The sequence below is a fragment of the Equus quagga genome, chromosome 14, assembly GCF_021613505.1.
Source record: "Equus quagga isolate Etosha38 chromosome 14, UCLA_HA_Equagga_1.0, whole genome shotgun sequence".
Classification (NCBI taxonomy): Eukaryota; Metazoa; Chordata; class Mammalia; order Perissodactyla; family Equidae; genus Equus; species Equus quagga.
The window spans coordinates 18,477,734-18,491,453 of record NC_060280.1 but is presented as its reverse complement, the minus strand read 5'-3'; the positions used below and the strand labels follow the sequence as shown (position 1 = coordinate 18,491,453).

The window sequence follows — 13,720 nt, the reverse complement described above, 5'->3', positions numbered from 1 at the left end:
GGAAGGGATACACCTGAGAGACACTTAGAGGTAAAACTGGCACTGTTTACAAATTTATTTAATCAGATCCTTCTCTGATTTAATCAAAACATTGATTACAGACTAATTTAATCATATTCTATAATTTAACGAAAACAGTAATTAAAACGTATTTAATCAAATTCTATAACTTAATCAAAACATTGATTACAGGCTTAATCAGATTCTTCAACAATTTTATTAAAATCACAAATCTAGCAGATTCTCATATGCTTCAAAGAAAAAAAAACACACAATACACGAACTCTCACAATGATTACAGAATTCATGGTAACATTTATATTTAACTGATCACAAAGGTAGCACAGGTAGGACCCGGACATAACAGCTGCTAAACGAGGAACCACTGACGGACGGGGTTGAAGAACGAAAGACTAGATTATCGGGACAATCTTGATAAGAAGAACGACCAGTCGGGGCTCGGGGGCGCAGTCGGAGCCCAGGGCGGCCGGCATTGGCCAGCGGTCCCGCGTCATCCGTGGCCAGCCCCGAGCCCGCGCCCCATTCGCCGCCGGGTCCAGCCCGGGGCGGGGCGGCTCCGCCTCCGGCGCATTTGCTCAAGCCCGCGCCGCCGCGGGGCTCAGGTTCAGAAGCTGCAGACCCACTGAGGGGAAGACGCGCCGAAGAAAGCCTCAGAGCCGTCCTTCCAAAGTCAGGGACACACTACGGTCGCGGCGGAGCTCGCGGGCCCGCTGGCGGGGAGTGCTTCCGGGGCAGGGGGCGGGGCTGCCGGAAGTGGTCGGACGCCGACGGCTGCTCGTTGTTTAAGCGGCTGACGGGAAGGAGAAGCCCGAGCTCCGGCGGCGCCGCGGGGCGGCAGTCACCGCCAGAGCCGAACGGCCGCCAGCCTCTGGACGAGCCAGAAGCCAGGAGGACCGGCTGCGGAGCGGCGGGGCGAGACGCCCGCTCGTCCTCCGATCTCACCATGTCGCGGGGCTCCATCGAGATTCCCCTCCGGGACACTGACGAGGTGAGTGTCGGGGATGGGGGAGGGCGGGGGCCGTGAACTTGGACGGTCGCCTCCTCCCGCTTTCCCCCGACTTCGTCTCCGAAGCGAGAGCACCCTCTCCCGAGGAGTCCGGGTCGCAGTCCCCGGCCGAAGCTCTGATCCCCCGGTTCCCCAGCCCCTGCGCCCTCCGGGCTGGGGGCGCCGCGTCCCCGCAGCCTCGGGGCCACTCGAGAAGGACTTCTTGAAAGTTCTCCTCCGGCCTGTTCTATTTGACAGTCCTCGGCTCTTTCCCGTTTCACGGGCGCGGGGTGTGAGTGCTCGATAACCGTAAAGCTCCCGGCAGATCGCAGCGGTGGGCGCTGATGTCGCCGTGGTCTCTCTGCTGCTCGAACAAGTCTCTTTCCCTGGAAATGTGTAGGATGCCGCCCTTTCTCCGCTAGAGACTCGAGTCTGTCATGCACAGTGTCCGCCACACAAGGCTCCGTCAGCAGCGTAGAGACCCCACCATCTGGCCGCCGCTGTGGGCTGGTGGCACTAACGCCCTCTCCTTCCCCGACGGCCCCTTCACGGTGGCCGGTGGCCTGTCCGAGTAAAGCTCTCGGCATTGTCGTTGTCTTACTGGGTGTTCTCATACTCTTGTTTTTGTTTGGTTGTTGGATTGAGATACAATTTGAGATATAATTCACTTGCCGTAAGTTCCAGTGGTTTCTAGTAATATTCACAACGTTGTGTAACCATCACCACTCTCTAATTCCAGAATATTTTCCTACTATTATTTTTGTGTCCACGTTCAGGAGTGTCTGTGACACACAGATGCTGCCTCCGTGGTGAATGTGTGCAGTGGCGTTCAACTTTGCGTTGCCGCTGGGATGGTGCTTCTGAAGTCGTCAGACCCAGCACCAGAGTCTCAGGGGTGCTTGTCTGCTCTTTACCTGCATCGTTATGTTAAGCAGGGTTTTGTTTTGTTATTTTTGAGTAAGCAAAGCTTTTGTAGCTTTTTATAATTCTAGTGATTTGAGGACAACTGGCAGGATTTGTGTGCTTCTCTATGCTTTTACTTTAATAATACCATATAACCTATTTGTCACTTGCTCCTTAAACATTTCTTAACATATACTTGCTTAGCCCTATTGAAAGTGAATACAAACCCTACGTATATCTGTATTGATGTAAATTCAAGAAAAGCAGCAGTCAAAGAAGAAATGCGAATTTAAACAAGAAATGAGTTAAAACCTACATTTTATGTTTTAGGTCATTGAACTTGACTTTGATCAGTTACCGGAGGGAGACGAAGTTATCAGTATTCTGAAACAGGAGCACACACAACTGCACATATGGATTGCTTTGGCGGTCAGTATTCATATAGCAAATACTTTTTATTTGTTGACTGGAAAAACTATGTGGTTTCTTTTCTCAGATACAGTACTAGCCAGCTTGGGTGCATGATAGATAAATCAGTTTTACCATGTGTATGGAAGTTAATTGTATCACCATTTATGGAACAAAAAGGTCAGTTTCCTAAAGAATGTGCTACTCCATTAGTAAATTAGTATATGTTGGTAAAGGCAAAATTCATTTAAGTTAACTAGTACTCTATTCTGAGTATTTGATTATTTAGTGATTACCCCATGAGGTCTGGCTTATGGTTTATCGATAAGCTGAGGAAAAATAAGGTGACACAATGTAAACATTGCTACTTAACATTGTTTCCCATAACAATAAAACAGTTCCGGTAAAATACTCTAGAAAGTGACTAGATTCCAGGCTAACTCACAGAAGCCCTTCTGGATGAAGTTTATCTCGAGCTCAAGTTTTTTTGTCTTGTTTGGCTCCTTTCATTAACATAAACACTACTAGAGATTCTCAGGAAAATCACTTCAGAGAGCCTAAAATACTAATACCCTCCACCATCCCCAGGAGCAGCTGTAATGATGTTTCCTTTTTATGGGAACATTGCAGTAAGTGGTTGCAGTAATATATAGTAAATACTGTGATCATTATTTCTAAGCAAGTGTGCCACAGGTCGTTACTTTCATGTAACGAAAGATAAGAGGCCCCTAATACTGACTTGAAGGATCAGAGAAGCAGGTCTGGAATTGGGCTAGTATCTAGTGCTCAAGCCCAACTCTGTTTCTTAGATATGGATTTACAGAGAAATGTTTTTAGGGACAAGCAATGCCTTCCTGACTTTTGAAGCGATAAGTTTTCCTACTCTATGGAAAACAAGCCATTAATGCTTGTCACACATTTTTTCAAACCAGAAGCGTACTTAGTTTTGTTTTTTTTTTTAAGTACAAATGCCTCCTTTAATAGCCCTTACATGAAAACTGGAGTATTGGAGGATTAGCATGGCACCTATAGTAAAACTGGTGAAACATGTGACCTGTAGGTTGTTACAGAAGAAAGAGTGTAGACTTTGGGATTAGAGAGACCTTTGTTCAAATTCCAACTTGGGTGCTCAGTAGCTATGTGACCTTACACAAATGATCTACCTTCTGGGCCTGTTTTCTTGTCTAAAATATAGGGGTGTTAGTGTTTACTTCAAGAGTGGTTATACAGATTAGAGATGATGTATGTGAAGTTCCTGGCATAATATGTGGCCCATAGTAGATGGTTAATAAATGATAGATGTTTCTTCGATTATTAATAAATAATCTGAAACTGATGTCCAGGAAAGTTATTCAATAAGCCCAAAGTCATAGATAGTTTTGATAGATCTAGAACCAGAACCCAAGTTTTCTGTTCAGAATTCTTTATACCGCTCATTATTGCTTTCTCTCTCTTGGGCTCTGATTGAGTTTGAAATCAACTATTGTCTAGGTAAGAAGTAAGTTGGAAGCATTTGTGGTGATTATAATTTTTTTAACAACTTTATTAGATATAGCTCATCTATAATAAACTGTACATATTTGATGTGTAGCATTTGAGAAGTTTTAGCATATGTATTTGCCTGTGAAATCATCACCACAGAATATATCCATCACCCCAAAAACTTTCCTCCAAACTCTCCCCGGCCCTCCACAGAGCCCAGGCAACCCCTGATGTGTTTTTTTTTTTTTTCCTTTTTCTCCCCAAAGCCCCCCAGTACATAGTTGTATGTTCTTCATTGTGGGTTCTTCTAGTTGTGGCATGTGGGACACTGCCTCAGCGTGGTTTGATGAGCAGTGCCATGTCCGCACCCAGGATTCGAACCAACGAAACGCTGGGCCGCCTGCAGCAGAGCACGCGAACTTAACCACTTAGCCACGGGGCCGGCTCCCCCCCCCATCTGTTTTTTGTTGCTAAAGATTAGTTTGCATTTTCTAGAATTTTATGTAAATGGAATCATAACAGTACGTATGTTTTCTTTTTGGTTGGGCTTCTTTCACTCAGCATAGTTATTTTGAGATTATCCATGTGGGAGCATGTATCAGTGGTTTGTTCATTTTTCCTGCTGAGCGGTAGCCATTGTGCAGATGTACCACAGCTGGTTTCTGCATTCACCTGTTGACCAACAATTGAGTTGTTTCCAGTTTTTAGCTATTACAAGGAAAGCTGCTATAAACATTCATGTACAACTTTTTGTATGGGCATAGGCTTTGGTAATTCTAATTGGATTCTTTACCTTATAGCTGGAATACTACAAGCAAGGAAAAACAGAAGAGTTTGTAAAGTTGTTGGAAGCAGCACGGATAGATGGCAACTTGGACTATAGAGACCATGAAAAAGACCAGATGACTTGCTTGGATACATTGGCGGCCTATTATGTACAACAGGCTCGGAAGGAAAAGAATAAGGACAATAAGAAAGATCTTATTACACAGGCAACCCTGCTCTATACAATGGCCGATAAAATTATTATGTATGATCAGGTAAAATAAGTCAGACTTCTTTGTATTTATGAAAGGGGAAAATACCACATGAAAGCAAATTGTATGTGATAGGCAACAGATCTTTTTGTTTTTTAAAGAATTTTTCTTAAAATAACATGGTTGATATAAATGGTCAAAAAGAAAGCTTTCCTTGTTAAAATTGGAATTTTTCTGGTCCCTGTACTGTTGAAGTAATAGGGGCAAATTTAGCATATAAAACTTATCTCACATTTTGTGTCAGTAATTCCAACATCTCAAGGTGAATTTCAAGCATATTTTAAGGAGTTTGAACTTTTCTTTTTGTTATTGTTCCTGGCACAGAAGACTTGCATTTCAGAATAATTTCTCAGTTTGTGATTAAGAATTGCACGTTGGTGGTTTAAACATGTTGTAGTTGAGAGAGGAGTTTATGCAATGCTCCCCCACCTTCTATATGGTGTTCATTTTAGTGTTACACATTCATGTTAAATTGTGCATAGCCCTTGGTAAGGTCAAGTCTAAGAGGATGCATTACTTTTTTAGAACCATTTGTTGGGAAGAGCCTGCTTCTGCCTACTTGAAGGTGACAAAATGGATCAGGCTGATGCACAGTTTCATTTTGTACTCAACCAGTCTCCAAATAATATTCCAGCCCTTCTTGGTAAGTCATTTTCAGCAACCATCTTAGGAATCTATATTGTTCAGCATGTGCTGGAATGTATCTCTTGGTAATAGAGCCTTAGTAACTGAGCTGGACAGCAAAGTGAAAGAGCTTTACCTTATTCAAAATGAAACTATCTGCAATAGATAATTGCTTCTGTTGAAATTACAGAAATAAAGTATATACCAGTTAAGAAAAATTTGTTACCCACTTCTAAAGAGTCAATAAACAATCTCTATTTGGACAACTTTAAGCTATTTTAGTTATTATTTTATAACATGTAACATAAAGACAGGCCTGTTCTGTTTATAGGCATAAATTAATATTCCCTTATGGAAAACAAGTTTTAATATGCAGTCATTTTCACTATTTTCAAGTATTTCCCACTCAGAGCTGTATTTGATTTAGGTGAGTTAGTGTAAAGCATATGAAACTTGTGTTCTTGAATCAGTGCGTGTTTATTTTTTAAAATTACAGGTAAAGCTTGCATTTCCTTCAACAAGAAGGATTACAGAGGAGCACTTGCTTACTATAAGAAGGCATTGCGTACTAACCCAGGATGTCCAGGTAAGAGAAAAAATTTATTTTAAATCTAAGCAGTGTATAATCCAACTTAAAATATTGAGGATTTGGCAGTTGCTTATGAAGTTAGTTGTGAAAAGATACTATAGGATTGTTGAAATGACAGAATTGAGATTTCTAAAAAAATATTGTGTTTGATTGAAAAGCTGAATAGTAGGTCATATTATAATCTTTTTACCCTGTACTACTTTTCTTTCCAAAAGCTCGCTTATTTAGCAAATTTCGCTGAGTACTGACAATGTGCCAGGTACGGTTCTAGACCCAGGAAATGCAGCAGTGAACCAAAGAAACGAAAGTCTCTGCCCTCATGGAATTCATTTTCCAGTGGGGTAGATAAAATAGATGAGTAACATATATACTATGTAAGATATTGTTAGGGGCTCAGGAGAAAAATAAAACAGAAAAGGGGTGTGTGAAGCATTGGAAGAGGGTTGCTTAGAAAGGTTGACCAGGGAGATGCATCGCTGAAACATTTGAGCAAAGACCTAAAAAAACTAAGAGGCATGCAGATATGTGGGAGAAGATTATTCCCAGAGAGAGGGAGTAGGAGGTACCAAGGTCCTGAGGAAAGCCTGGGAAGTTTGAGGAAGAGCGAGGAAGCCAGTGTGTCCTGAATGGGAAAAGAGAGAGGACAAGGATGAAAAGTAGTAAGAACTAGGGTCAGAGATATAACTAGGGACCAGTCACGTTGGGCATCATAGGTTATTATAAGGACTTCAGCTTTTACTCTGACGGATTATTATAGGAAGCCATTGGAGGGCTTTGGGCAGAGGAGTAAGTAAAATGATCTGACTTATATTTAGAAGGATCATTCGAGCTTCCGAGTTGACTAGACTGGGGCATGGGAGGCAAGGATAGAAGTTGGGGGACCGAGTAGAAGGCTGTTGCGGTGATGCGGGTCAGAGAGGATTATGGCTTGCACTCGGCTGGTTATAGTGGAGGTGCAAGTCGTCAGATTCTGAATACCTTTTGAAGGAAGAACTGATGGAGTAGATGTGATGTGTGAGATGAAGGAGGAGTCAAAGGTAACTCCTTTGTATAAGCAATTGGAAGAGTGGAGTTACATTTTACTACATTTGGAAAATGTTTTAGGAGGTACTAGTTTTAGACGTGAAAAGTTTGAAATGCCTTGTAGACATACAAGTGTACAGGTCAGGAAGGCTGGAGTTCAGGAAAGAGGACTGGGCCCGAGAAATTAATGTGAAAGTCATCAACATATAGATGGTATATAAAGCCATGAAACTGTCTGAGGTCATCAGGGAGTGAGTATAGATAGAAAAGAGGTCCAAGGAGGGAGGCCTAGGGCACTCTGACATTTAGAAGCCAGGGAAATGAGGAGGAATCAGCAAAGGAGCCTGAGAAGGAGCAGCGAGAGATGTAGAAGGAAAAGAGAAGAAATGCAGTGTCCTTGAAGCCAAATGTAAAATTTTCCAGAAGGAGAGGGTGTCGGTGTCAAATTCTGTTGTTCAGCCAGGTAAAATAGGGACTGAGAATTGGATTTAGCAGCATATAAATCAGTAGTGAGCTTGATAAAAGCAGTTTTACTGGGATGGTGGGGGTGAGATCCTTGTTGGAGTGGATTCAGGAGAAAATGGAAGGAAAGGAACTACAGACAGCAAGTGTAAATAGATCTCTCAAGGAGTTTTGCTATCAAGGGAAGAATAAGAATAGCTAACAACTGGGAAGGGAAATGCAATCAAGAGAGGACTTTCTTTTGAGATGGGAGAATGTTTGTGGGTGAGAATGATCTAGTAGAGAGAGGAAGTTGGATGATGCGGGAAAAATAGGCTAGCATTGGCTGGAGCAGTGTCCTTAAATAGATGAGAAGAGGTCGGATCCAGTGACCAGTGGAGAGGTTGGCCTTAGATAGGAACTTGGTAGTGTTTTGGCATGGCCTTGAAATTGGGTAGCACATGTAAACAAAGCTCTGACGGGAATGACAGTGTGTGCGTGTAGTCAGTCACAACATTTAAGGCCTTAATGAAGGGCTGACCCCGTGGCTGAGTGGTTAAGTTTGCGCACTCCGCGTCGGCGGCCCAGGGTTTCACTGGTTCAGATCCTGGGCACGGACATGGCACCACTCATAAGGCCATGTGGAGGTGGCATCCCACATGCCACAACTAAAAGGACCCACAACTAAAAAATATACAACTATATACTGGGGGGATTGGGGGAGAAAAAGCCGAAAAAAAAGAAGATTGGCAACTGTTGTTAGCTCAGGTGCCAATCTTTAAAAAAAAAGGCCTTAATGAAACTTTTTGTTCTGTTTAAAAATTGCTCTTCAAAAATTAAATATTGAAGGTACAGTGTAGCCAGGAGTGTTAGAAGACATTCCTGAGAAATACCGGTGTTATAGGTGCTCTGTTCTTCAATGAGAAGGGTATCCTGCTGAGGGGGTGTGGGTTGGGGGATGGGAGGAGGATGGTATGATCCAACCTCCAGTGAAACCAAGTTTGTCATATACTAAAGATTTTATAGCGTAGTTACCCTGAGGTTAATTTTGGGATTTTGCAACTCATAAATAGAGAATATTTAAGCCTTTTTTTTTTTTTTTAGCAAATTTGAACCATAAAAATTGATGGATTGAATGAGTTGATTTTATTTTTTTAGCCGAAGTTCGTTTAGGAATGGGCCATTGCTTTGTGAAACTTAACAAACTGGAGAAAGCTCGTCTGGCTTTCAGCAGAGCCCTGGAACTCAATTCCAAATGTGTGGGAGCATTGGTGGGACTGGCTGTTCTAGAACTCAACAATAAAGAGGTATGTGAGTGAAAAAATTATCTATTTCCTGACTGATTTTCAGACCCAGGTCCCTTATCTAAAACTCTTGAGGCCAGAGTGTTTTAGAAATCATGATTTCAGATTGTAGAAATGTAATATGGTGTTTGCACTGCCTAATATGTAATACCCCAGTTATTAGGACACAACCCCACACACAAACTTACATTTCTGTGGCAAAGTGAGTGATTATTCACACCAAGAGGATAGCCCCAAAATTCAGGTAAAGTTTTGCCACCAAATGAGCTTCCTTTAAGATTACCAAAAAAAACTTATTTTTTTAGAGGTGTTTTGATTTCAGAATCTCAGATAAGGGATTATAGATTGTGTATCAGTTTGGAATGCTTTCAGTGGCAAGTAACAAAAGCACGCTACAGTGACTTGAACATAAGTGTGTTTACTGTTTACTAAACAAGCTGTAAGCTCTCAGATTTGGCACCTCAGTATTGTCAAACCCAGGGCTCTATATCTTTCTGTACTCCCTTAATATGTGGGCTGTCTGCCTCATGTTTGTCACTTCATAGTTGCAAGATAGCTGCTGCGTCTCCAGGCATCTCATTATTACAGCAGCCTTATATGGAGGGAGGAAAGAGAAATGATAAAAGGCCTTCTTTTCAAGAACTTTGCAAGAACTTCTGTCCTCTATTGAGAAGGAAGCCCCCCATCATGCTTCCCCTTGTGTCTAATTGTCTAGGCAAGCTTACCAGGGTTTCTCAGCCTCGGCACTCTTGATGTTTTGGGCTTGATAATGTTTGTTCTGGGGAATTATCCTACCCTTTATAGGATGTTAAGCAGCGTCCCTGACCTCCACCCACTAAGTGTCAGCATATCCCTTTTGTTGTGATGACCAAAAATGGTATTGCCCTCGGTTGAGAGCCACTGCCTTAGACCAGTCTCCAGGAAAGGGGAATAGATTATGGTGACTGCTTTAGAGCAATCATAATTCATCCCCTGGGGCTAGAGAAGAGGAGGAGGGAGCTTTCCTTCCTGAAATTGAAAGATCTCCACAGGCTACAAAGTCTGAATTGTGTAAAATGGCTGTTGCATAGTCCACAAACGCCGGGCACAGCAAGACAGCAGTTAGGAGCACTAAACCCAAAGGGGCTCTTAGTGGGGGAGGCAGGAGGTGGGCACTGATAAAGCAGATAAATCGCAAGCAAGAACTGAACAAGAGAGTAAAAAGAGGAAAAATGTTACACAGACAAAAAAACACTATTAAGAATTAAAGGGGACTTAATTACAAATGAAATAGAGACGTTTAAAAATCTTAAGAGGTTTGCAGTTCCTGTCACAATGATGAGATAGCACGAGTTGCTGTCTATCTCAATCCAAACCCTGGTACAGAAATGAGAGGAAAGTATGTAGAACTCAAGAATTAAACTGTAATCTATAAGAAGCTCCTAGAAAGATAGGAAGGAAGGAGAATGGGGGGAAGAGAGCCAAGCATCATGGTAGGGGGATGGATTTTGGGAGAGAGCAATAATCTAGATGTACATACAGCAACATGGATACTATCTTAAAAACATAGTGTTGAGCTACAAAAATAGAATGAGATTTATAGCCCATACTGTTTATGTGTTTTTAAAAAACACATAAACGACATTACATATTTTACGAGATATGTGCATATTTAGAATATATACGAAGCACATTAGAGTGGATAATTGTGATGAGGAGAGGATTAGAAGAAGGTATTGAGGATGAAGGAGAAAAGTAAAAAGTAAAACCAGAGGGGTTTTCCACGGAGCAAAGCTGATAGGGTATAAGAACTGAGAAGCATGGCTATACAGTGAACAACATTTTGCTAATATATTTGACACTCATCAAAAGAAATAGAAAACCCAAATAAGCTAATAACCATTAAAGAAATTGAGACAGTAATCAGCCTAGGGTATCTTATGGTTAAGCTTTGCCAAATTTTCAAGGAACAGCTAATTCTTATCTAACACAAACTTTCAGAAAAATGAAAATGAAGGAAAGCTTCAGTTTTTTTATGAAGGTTTTATATTGCTTAATATTAAACTCTTCAAAGGCAATAAGGAAAGGAAATTGTAGGCCAGATTCCATTTATGAACGTGTATGCAAAAAAGAAACCCACCATGAACAAGTAGAGTTTATCCGAGGATTACAAAGACATTTCAGCATTGAAGATCTGTGACTCATTGTCGTTGAGACCATATCATTGAGATCAAAGGGGAAAAAAAAACAACATGACCATGTATCTAGTTGGAGAAAAAGCGTTTGAGGAAATTCATCACATTTGTTCTATTTTAGGAGTAGAAGGTGTTGCAGACACTGTCTATTGTTTATCCAATAACCATTTCATAGAAACATGTTTCCTAACAAGAGAACTCCAGTTTTGTTCAGGTCCTAGGCAGAAATCCTTTGAATCCCAACAGTTTTCAGGGAACTTGACCATCTGATCTAAATTTCGTAAGAGCCAAGGACCAAGATTAGCCAAAATAGTTTTGAATAACAGTAAGGTAGGACGAGAACTTATTGACAAAGCTGTGGTGGTAAAGCTAGTGTGATGTTAGTACACAGTTAGAAAGATAGCCCAATGGAACAGAATAGAGAGCTCATAGAGAGCTCAAACTGACCCGCATATAGATGGAAACTTGAGAGCAACAGAGGTAGTCCGATCAACCAATGGGCAATGGATGATCAACAGTTATATCGCTGACTTGTGCCATAACTAATCCATTACAGATGGATTAAAGACTTAAATGTGAAAAGCAAAACTAAAACTTTTGGAAGGCAGTATGTGAAGTACTGATATATGCTACAACAGGGATGAACTCTTAAAATATTATGCTATTAAAAAAGATAAAACATTACGCTAAAGGAAAAGAGTCAGTCTCCAAAGGCCATGTTGATTCCAAAAAGACCACAGGTATAGGAAAAATAAAATCTTTAAAGAAAAAAAGGGGGGGTGGCCGGCCCCGTGGCTGAGTGGTTAAGTTTGAGCGCTCTGCTTCGGCGGCCCAGGGTTTCGCCCGTTCAAATCCTGGGCGCGGACATGGCACCGCTCATCAGGCCATGCTGAGGTGGTATCCCACATGCCACAACTAGAAGGACCCACAACTAAAAATACACAACTGTGTACCAGAGGACTTTGGGGAGAAAAAGGAAAAATAAAATCATTAAAAAAAAAAAAAGACCACAGATAATTTCACTTTTATGAAATAGGGAAATCTGTGGAGACAGAAAGCAGATTAGTGGCTGCCTAGGGGTGTGGGTAGAGGTGAATGAGGGGGTGTGGATAAATGGAAATTGACTGCTAATGGGTATGGGCTTTCTTTTGGGGATAATGTAAAAGTTCCAAAATTAGATTGTGGTGATGGTTTTACAGCTCTGTGAGCATACTAAAAAAAGTTGAATTATACACTTTAAGTGGGTGAATAGTATGTGAATTATATCTCAGTGAAGCTGTGAAAAATGCAGTCTTCTGGAGTATTTTCTGTTACTTGCCGTGGAGATTAGCAGTAAATTATCTGGGAGTCTGATATCAGGTATATTTATTACATGCGCCCAGTATCAGAAGGTGGGGAGGGCTCTCCAGTGGAGGTGCTTCTGCAGTTACGTTTGTTAAGAAGCCTAAATTCTACCAGTTTAACTCAGTATTTTAATTTTTTTTATCCTTGGTGAAGGCTAGTAAAAACAAGAGCTATATTTTTATATCTGAACTTAAATTTATATAACCTTATATCTTCAGACTATAAAGAAAACTGAAAAAGTGCTAATTTAAGTAATATTTTCAATCAACCCTGCCGTCATTTTTCTTTTAGGCTGATTCCATCAAAAATGGTGTCCAGCTTCTTTCCAGAGCCTATACTATTGATCCTAGCAACCCCATGGTATTGAACCACTTGGCAAATCACTTTTTCTTCAAAAAGGTAGGAGAAGTCATTTATTCAAGTTGTTTCTTTTTAAATCCTGATTTTTGTTTTTATGTACTGCAGTTAGTACTTTATTTTTTTAACTTGGAAAGAAATTTGAAAATCAGGAGGTTTTTTTCAAATTAGAGTTTATGTTAATCATGGGGCTGGGGATGTTTGTTCCTTCGCTTACTGTTTATTGACCATATGGTGCCCGACACTGAGAGGCGTGTGAGATCCGGAAGACGTGGTCCTGCGCTCAAGGAGTTGGGTTTCACAGCAAACACAGGCACGTAAACAAGTCTAAGTGTAGAAGTGGAAGTGTCAGCGCGCTGTGGTGGAAATGAAAGAGGAAGTGATCAAGTGGTTAAGGAGGGTTTTCACCAGGAGGAAAATCTCTTGAACTGGCTTTTGAGGAGGTTACTAGGTAGTTAAAAGGGGAAAGGCACAGACCCATGAAATAGTCTTAATAGTTTAATTTACTAAGAGCATAGCATGTGGTGGGCTCCTGATAGGCGATGCTTTGGATCCACTCAGTGGGGCGCTTGTGTGATATAAGGAGTCTGGACCTACTTATGCAGGCAACATGGAGTCATTGAAATTTTTGTTTGTGCACATTGATCATAATGTAATTTTTAAAGTTGCCACTAATTCTGTAGGAGCGATGGCATTTTAGATTTCTTAAATACTAAATTCAAGATATCATTGGCGAAGTTTTAATACAGTGAGCATGAAAGTTTAATCTGCCATATCAAAACCAGATTGTATTAAGAACTTAAAAATAGTTAAAGAGCAGTTTAGGTAAAAGTTCACAAAACTGCATCAATCCTTATTAGTAATAGATACTATGTTGCTGTTGCTATTAATATGCATTCAGTGCTTACCAAAAGCCAATCACTGTTAAAAGTGCACTGAATGAATTTATATAATATTCACAACATTCTTCCGAGGTGGATAATTTTATCCTCATTCTGTGGATGAGTATTTTATGCAGAGTTAATAGC

General features: G+C 41.1%; 1 protein-coding gene across 1 annotated transcript in view; it reads left to right on the top strand.

Annotated features, from left to right (window-relative positions):
* Positions 1-225: 225 nt before the first annotated feature.
* CTR9 (CTR9 homolog, Paf1/RNA polymerase II complex component) overlaps positions 226-13,720 on the top strand; it is a 29,145-nt gene continuing 15,650 nt past the window's right edge. Inside the window, exons 1-7 of the mRNA XM_046686045.1 lie at positions 226-1,009; positions 2,240-2,338; positions 4,600-4,839; positions 5,362-5,479; positions 5,957-6,046; positions 8,672-8,820; positions 12,627-12,734. Of these exons, the coding sequence (XP_046542001.1) occupies positions 965-1,009; positions 2,240-2,338; positions 4,600-4,839; positions 5,362-5,479; positions 5,957-6,046; positions 8,672-8,820; positions 12,627-12,734 (849 nt within the window). The 5' untranslated portion in view covers positions 226-964. The remainder of the gene's footprint in view (positions 1,010-2,239; positions 2,339-4,599; positions 4,840-5,361; positions 5,480-5,956; positions 6,047-8,671; positions 8,821-12,626; positions 12,735-13,720) is intronic.